Source organism: Pleurotus ostreatus (genome assembly GCF_014466165.1).
Source record: "Pleurotus ostreatus strain PC9 chromosome Unknown scaffold_10, whole genome shotgun sequence".
Classification (NCBI taxonomy): domain Eukaryota; kingdom Fungi; phylum Basidiomycota; class Agaricomycetes; order Agaricales; family Pleurotaceae; genus Pleurotus; species Pleurotus ostreatus.
In genome coordinates, this window is record NW_023503165.1 from 1,249,697 (window position 1) to 1,257,575 (window position 7,879).

The 7,879-nt window shown below is 52.4% G+C and overlaps 2 protein-coding genes across 2 annotated transcripts; one reads left to right on the forward strand and one right to left on the reverse strand.

Moving 5' to 3' along the window:
• Positions 1-727: 727 nt before the first annotated feature.
• Positions 728-2,865, reverse strand: PC9H_002174 (uncharacterized protein; the record flags this gene model as incomplete). Its single annotated transcript, XM_036771816.1, has 14 exons — positions 728-822; positions 873-948; positions 995-1,008; positions 1,063-1,086; positions 1,135-1,207; positions 1,259-1,412; positions 1,463-1,580; positions 1,633-1,746; positions 1,803-1,861; positions 1,938-2,093; positions 2,140-2,149; positions 2,199-2,423; positions 2,476-2,514; positions 2,568-2,865. 14 exons carry the CDS (start codon positions 2,863-2,865, stop codon positions 728-730), a joined length of 1,455 nt encoding a protein of 484 aa, XP_036626437.1.
• Positions 2,866-3,513: 648 nt separating this feature from the next.
• PC9H_002175 (uncharacterized protein) lies at positions 3,514-6,570 on the forward strand (the record flags this gene model as incomplete). The annotated part of the gene is made up of 15 exons (XM_036771817.1): positions 3,514-3,625; positions 3,803-3,972; positions 4,037-4,129; positions 4,184-4,287; positions 4,339-4,426; positions 4,485-4,561; positions 4,618-4,926; positions 4,990-5,239; positions 5,291-5,347; positions 5,398-5,475; positions 5,537-5,714; positions 5,834-5,910; positions 5,964-6,197; positions 6,254-6,442; positions 6,508-6,570. The coding sequence occupies 15 exons, from the start codon at positions 3,514-3,516 to the stop codon at positions 6,568-6,570; spliced, it is 2,079 nt and encodes a 692-aa protein (XP_036626438.1).
• Positions 6,571-7,879: the final 1,309 nt, after the last annotated feature.

The window sequence follows — 7,879 nt, forward strand, 5'->3', positions numbered from 1 at the left end:
CGATGCCAAGACTTGTTTTGCATTCGAGCGCCGTCGTTATCCTGCCCGCGGTCTTGCGCAATCTCGACATTTAGGGTGGAACTCCCCAGTAGTCCTCCTTCTCTGCGAACCCTCCGGACTTTGCATTTCATAATCATGAGGTCCCAGTTTTGTTCCTGTGTTGACTTGTTTTCGACGCCTGCAGTGCCTCGAACGACGAGGGTGCAAGCAGGTTACAGGTGTCCGTTTCCCCAAACGAAGGCTTGGAAGCAGTTGACGCCGAATAGCCTTCTATGTGAGTTTGTTCATGCAGAGTGTCTTGGCGCGACTAACTTGGGATTTGCAGGTGGAGTTGCGTTCGCTGAATGGAGTCAACACGGCCACGTACGCCAAAACTAACGCAAGTTCGTTGCAGTGGGAAACTATGCCTCTACTCACCACCAACCTCCTCACAGGCCCGCTTGTCCGGTGTGCTCAACATGGGGAGACTAACGTAGTTTGAAGCCAGCTCGCACCCACTCGCTCGGTACACCAAACTGAGGAGACTATCGCCGTGTGGGGCCAGGAAACTGGTGCAAGGTGCTTGAAGGCCCCACCCGCTCGCTCGGTACACTGAACGCGCCGCATAAGGGGAAACTATCGCCAATTGAGGCCAGGAAACGGGCGCTTCGCCTTCAGTGGTTTTCGTTCCCACGGTCAAAAATAGCTCATCCATTGCCATCTATGGTAGTCTCGTAGTCAATAACCCTCAGCCCCTCATCTGTTTGACCAAAGAATCTAGCAACTCGATCACGAATGGCGTGTGCAAATGCACGTTGTTGAAGTTCTTCGTCATCAATGTTTCTGTCGAACAATCCAGTCAGTGAAGCCCCGGGTCGCACAGGAGCGCGCACTCTTGTTCTCCCGCCATTTATCGTGGATGGTGTCGTTCCAGATAACGTAGTGGGTGTGGTGCATCGCTTCGGCCAGCTGTAGAGACGTCAAACGAGGCCATCAGGACCGCCAGCCAACGCACCAGTTGATAATCCCCTGTGGTCACAAAATATCAACGAGACGACGAGACGACAAAAGCCGACAACTCACGCATAAAACCGCCTGTATCGTAGACTATCCGACAGTCAGCATCCGATCCTCGCATGAATCGTCCATACGCACATTCCAGCACCGTCCCACCCGCTTTCATCCACATCTGGTGCGACAGCCCGTTCCCATGCACGCCCACCATAATCTGCCCGGTAGTCGTGTCAAGCACAGCGCAGCGGAGGAGAGCGGCGCTTACATCCGTCCGTGTGCCGATGTCGAATTGCTCCGCCTTGGAGAGGTGCTCCATCTGCACGGAGTTGATCTCGACGTCGTGGTCCTCGCCGAACTTGGCGAGCGCCGTGACAAAGGCGTCGTGGTCTTCTTGGACGAGTTTCCGCCCTGTGGCCTGCCTGCGAGGGGGTGAGGGCCGTCGATCCGCACGAGGGGGAGAGCAACGCACCGATCGATGTAGGTGATGACGGGTCTGTTCCGCGCATTTCCTTCGATGCCGATCCTTTGCATCAGCGAGTGTCGGAGAGGCGACCACCAGTCGAAAGGCGCCGGGGAGGCCATGATATCTACAAACGACTTTGGTTCACGGCGCGAGCACAGAGGGACAGGCAAGCGCACCGGCGGTCATCTTGTTCCACACCTGCGCTTCACTCCCTGGGACTCGGTGTGCAGTCCATCGGTCGACAATGATGATCTCGGAAAATACATGCACCGAATTCGACTTGGCGCGGTCTAATCGTCGTCTAGTTACTGTGCGAGATAAGCGTCAACGCGGAGGTGAAATTCACCTTCCCATTGATAGATATCCTCCACGGCCGTGTTGGGGAGGACCGTGTTCAGGAACCATCTACGAATTGGTGAGTATTTGAGTCCCTGTGTGTACGGCCCGGACGGATGTATTGCAGGGTGAGGCAGATACGTACGTGTTAAGGTTGGCCCGGACATCTCTCCAGTCGTCCCCTCGAGGCAGCATGAAGCGTGAGGGAAATACGATGTCGGCAGCGGTATTCCGAAGAAGGGATAAAGGTGAGGATGTATATACCCGCCACGCACCAGCGAATGCTTCGGCTACAAAGTGACTAGAAGAGGTAAATACGTCGCCAGTGAGTAAATCAGTACGCATACAAGTAGTGTCCTAGAGCGAAATCAGTCGTGCTTCAACAAAATCGTCGGTATATGCGCACCCAAAAAGCCTTCCTTTCCCGGTCCGTCGTTGAAGAGAAATGTAGTACCAGCCAGAACTCCAGCTGAGCGCTTGCCAAGGACTTGTTCGGCCTCAGCAGGGGTGAGCACCTGCCATCGCTGGGCCGTTGCTGGAGGGTGGTCAACCCACTTTTCCCTTGGAACAGGCGGGTCGCACAGAACCCTCGAACTCTCGGGTATCGACTCTGGAAGAGACGTGATGGCATCTGAAGCCTTGATTCAGCGACTAAGCGATGTATCACCGTGCAATGTACCCACAGAAAGTCCCATTGTGGAGATACAGGTTCTGGAACATCACTTCGCCACCATACAGCGGGAGCACCTTGGGAATGGAGGCCGGAGGTACTCACTGAAACCTGGTCGCCCCCTGATGAATTTGGTCTCATGCTGATTCCACGTTCTGGCGAGTTCCTGAACATGCAAACCAAATGCAAGTTCACCTTCGGAGACCGACTCGTCGTCGCTGTTCACCGCCGGCTTCTTCTGATCAAGGTAGGCGCCTCCGCTAAAGCCGGCGGTCCCACACAGCCGTTCGAGGCTCGCATTTGCTAGACGCACGGACGTCCCTCCGCTGTGTAGGAGTGCCAGGGCGGCCAGTATGAGCACAGTCGCGAAAACGAGCAAATAATATCGAGTTGACTGGCGCATTTGAGGGCGGTGAGAAAAGGCGCATTTGTCCAAATAAGGAAAGCAGTAAACGAGAGGCACGTGACGCCGAGCGCGCTGGGCGGCGTTGTTCAGGATTAAAACCGTGAATTCAGGCCAAAGGCATCTAAGCCACATAGCACGTACCACGAAATGGAAACAGTATATCATAGGTTGGGGTCCCGGACTTGCAATAAGCGGCTACTCTATATGAAGTATATGGTGCGCATTATCGCGGCCATCATTCAAACACTGACCAATGGGGAACAGGAAGCGTTGATGGACCCGAATTCACAGCCATTCTCAACGCGGGGCGATAGACTCTCGATATCGCACTATCTGTAGTACTCGAGGAAACGACGATACGATGATATCTATGGACGAACACTTCAACGCCATGCCGCGCCACGACTGGCGGCAATTGCAATTGCGGCGTATTTATCTTCCCTCCTCGAACCGTTTCTCCAATGAAAATTTCGGATACCGCATGGGAGGCCACACCCACATGCAAGTTACCTCATCCTTATCTCTGCGCTTAAACCTAACTCTCAGATAAGAGCTACCTCGTCTGCCTGCGTTTTTCAAAGTGCCCTGAGAGCTAGGGTCTGACTCCCTCCAGCTTCGGCCGTGTAGTTGCAGTATATAACGACGATGTCTGGCCTTCTATCTTTGCGATCAAGTCCAGAAGCACCCCAGTCGCTTGCTCTGTCCATTCCTCGCATGTCGGAACACGTACTTCCTCAAGGCGCGGGCTATGGCGTTGGTATGTCACGCCATCTTATTATCATAGAGTCGCGAATTGATTCGTTCACATGGGTCTTGTTTCGTAAGTCGTCGGTGAGTAAGATCGTTTGACTCTCACTTCATCCGGATCCGCTTCTCGGTGGCTTCTGCCGCTTCCTACTTCGATCTTGATCGTGTGCTGACCCTTCGTGTTTAGGGATCGGTCTATTCTTCAGTGTGTTTATGATCGGGCTCACCGCCATACAATCTCGATACACTGCGTTCTCGCCCAAGAACTCCGAAGAATTCAGTAGTGCTTCGCGTAGTGTGAAGCCGGGACTGATTGCTTCTGGCATTGTCTCTGCCTGGACCTGGGCGGCTACCTTGGTCAGTACCTGCCTCTATCCTTGACTTGATGACGCCATCCTCACACACGCTTCTACGAGCACAGCTGCAATCTAGTGCTGTCGCATACAAGTTCGGTATCTCTGGCCCGTACTGGTATGGCGCTGGCGCCACTGTTCAAGTTCTGCTCTTTGCGATGGTTAGTGTATCTCTCCGCCATGCCGAGGTCCTTCGTTGACGAAAAACGACACAGTTGGCAGCCAAACTCAAGCTCAACGCTCCCTACGCTCATACTTGGCTGGAGATAGTTGGAGCACGCTGGGGAGCTGCCGCTCACGGCATATTCATGTTTTTCGGGTACGCTTCCTTCTTCGCCGATCAATCGCCCTCTAATACACGACCGTTTAGCCTCGCTACCAATATCATTGTATCTAGCATGTTGATATTGGGTGGATCTGCCACGGTCACGGCCCTGACTGGGATGAGCACCATCGCTGTAAGCCGTTGTTCTCGATCAATGACTACGGGACCGACTGTTATGATGTCTCTTCTAGGCGTGTTTCCTTATTCCTTTGGGAGTTGCTATCTATGTGGTCGTTGGTGGTATGCGGTCAACGCTTCTATGCGATTAGTAAGTCCCTCGCTCCGATACGTACATGGAAGACCAGACGCTAACTCTCATCTCAGCACGCACACCACAGTCCTCTTCGCCATTATACTTGTCTTCGTTTTCACCGTCTACGCAACGTCCGACAAAATCGGCTCTCCCACCCGTATGCATGAGCTCCTGGACGCCGCCTCAGCGGCCACCCCCGTCGATGGAAATGCCCATGGCTCTTACCTCACCATGCGCTCCAAGAACGGGCTGATCTTTGGCGTCATCAACATCATCGGAAATTTCGCGACTGTATTCCAGGATCAGGCGTATTGGCAACGGGCTATCGCGAGTCGACCGGGGAGCACCGTCAAGGCGTACTTGCTCGGTGGACTTGCTTGGTATGTCTCCCTCTAACAAAATTAAACTCCGGTCCTAATCTAATCACGTTGCTTATGATTCAGGTTCGCAATTCCATTCACGTTTGCGACTACGTTGGGTCTCGCGGCGGTTGCTCTTCGAGGCGACCCGGACATGCAAGTCCTCACGCCGGCAGACGTCTCTGCTGGGTTGCCCGCTTCCGCCGCCGCTAGTGCTCTTCTGGGGCAGTCAGGTGCTGCTGCCCTGCTCATCCTCCTTTTCCTTGCCGTGACTTCGGCGACCTCGGCCGAGTTAATTGCAGTGTCCTCTGTCCTAACGTATGATGTGTACAAGGTCAGTATGTCGACTCATATATCCATCCTGTCACTTACGATACCCCTTCAGAGGTACATCAATCCTCACGCGAGCGAGGACCAGATTCTCAGGATGGGTCATTACATGGTATGTTTGAATTCTATCACCTGAATGGGGCTCTTACGATCTATGTTCAGGTTGCTTTCTTTGGCATCGTTATGGGCGTCGCGGGAACGATCTTCTTCTACATCGGCGTGTCCATGGGATGGTTATACGTAAGTCCTTCGCGTCTCTCCTTTTCGCTTCCCGGTGTACTCACCCGTTCATTCGTACTAGACCTTCATGGGCGTCATCCTTGGATCTGCCGTGGCCCCCATTGCGCTGTGCATTACGTGGAGGAAAGCAAACAAGTGGGGCTGCATCGGAGGTGCCGTCGCCGGCTTCTGTGTGGGAGTCATTGCGTGGCTTGTTACCACCAGCTCTCTGAATGATGGAGAGATCAATGTCGTGGTATGTGTCATACTTGTGCCTACGAAAGCCGACAACACTGACGATCATAACGTACAGACTAGTGGAGGTAATCATCGCCGTAACCATTCCAAACCAACCGATGCTGATTATGTATCTATCTAGGCGACTATGAAATGCTTGCTGGAAACTTGGCTTCTATTGGTGTTGGTGCTATCATAGCCACAGTATCCTCGCTCATTGTGTGTACGAATCCCTTCTCCCGAGATGAAAGCTCACGACACCTATTGTTCAGTGGCCTGATGACTTCGATTTCGATATCACTCGCGCGATCAACAACCCCGCCCGCCGCCGTCACCACGAAGAAAAAGTCAACCCTTCCCTCGACGATGAAGTGGAAAAGAAGCGAGAAAACATGGACGCTCATTCCGTTTCACCTTCCTTCACTGACTCTGAGGGGACCGACGATCTCGACCCCGTTAAATTGCAAAGTGCTTTCAGATTTGCTTCCTATTCGTCTTTAGCTTTGGTATGTCTGTGTCGCGATTCCTATGGGAGGAGTTATTGATTGCTGCATCCACACAGCTCCTTGTACTCATCATTATTGTCCCACTACCGTTGTTTTTTGCGCAAACCATCTACGGCGTGGGCGGTCTTACGGCGTGGGTCGTGATCGGTATCATCTGGACCTTCCTCTCCGCGATTTCTGTCGTAATCTACCCTCTCTGGGAAAGTCGTGAAGCGCTCAGTCAAATCCTTTCGGGCATTGTCAAGGTACGTAAACATCCACTCATTGTGCGCCATCGCGCTGGCTGATGTGAATGGGAATTTTCTTGAAGGACGTATTCACGAAGGGAAGCGGGAAGTACGTCCCACCCTCCGGCCACATTTCTTCTGCATAGATTATATGTTAGCATGTTACGAGTGCGATTTTACGTCTTTATAACCACGACAAAAGCGTATGATGAGGACGACTTTACGATGTTTGGTGTTTTGTAATTCTAGATAGACTCTACATATGTACTCCTTCCCAACGTCTATGCTGTTACATCCGTGAAGTTTCGGAGGCCTTCCAGTCGAGTCGTCCCTCGGACGCACAATCTTACAATAACAGTGTCACTGTCGAGAAACCTAAGTTCGATAGGGGCTATTTCAGCCTTCCGCCATCATGTCTCTCACTCATTGGCAACCCAACTCTCTTAGTGATGCCTCATGGAGATCCGATGACGGTCCATTTTCCCGGCTCTGGAACGACTGGTGGGATAACAAAGAAAGGGGGGCACAGTTGGTGGCTGGCCAAGTCATTGATCTGGATTCCCTCGTCTACAGTGATCTATATCATACGTGAGGACGACTCTTTATCAGAGATTACCACGCCCCGAGTTTACGACAGCCTCCAACATGTGGACGAATGGCACCATGGAGTGGTGCTAACCGGACAGCCAGGAACAGGGAAGACATGCACACTCTACTTTCTGTTCCTCAAGAAGTTGGTCGACGGGGAGCCAGTTCTTTTCATTCCATCCAAAAACTATACACTCTACTTTTCGTCGGGGGGCGTTCAGTCTAATTCAGATATTACACTGCCAGACAAATGAACTCAACCAGGGGAGTCGACCTTGGACAGCACGATGTCAGGCTAGCTCCCTTACTTGGGCTCTTGTCAACACCTATTACAGAGACGGACTTCCACCCCTCCCCCATTGGGGTACTTCAAGGCCCTATATTTGTCGTCCAGGCCACCGCACCAGGTCCCTCGCGATACTTGGGTCAGCCGCCAGAGGGAACAGTGTGGTGTGTCGCGCTAGACTCGAGAAGAACCTGTGAAAACGTCCAGACTTGTGCTCATTCCATATTTGTCACAGTCGTCTATCGAGAATCTCGAGTCCTCTATTAATGAAATGATTCTGAAGTGGGGATCATACGAGTTGGGTGACTTGGGTCCGAGTTGCGCAGTGCATTCTGAAGATCGATACGGTGATAAAGTTCCCCTTTCCGCTCCCCGTAACCCCCTGAAAGACTTCATTTTTGAGTAATTCGCAAAAGTAGTAATCGACAACGTTACAGAACGCTTCCATGGTCAAGGCGAGCGCTACATTCAAAGAGTCAAATATTAAAGGTTCACGCTCAAACCTCGAGCTGGTAACGGCAAATTGGGCATGAAATCAGAAGTTTTGTGAGCTGGGAATAGTATCTATGCAGCCAGTTTCG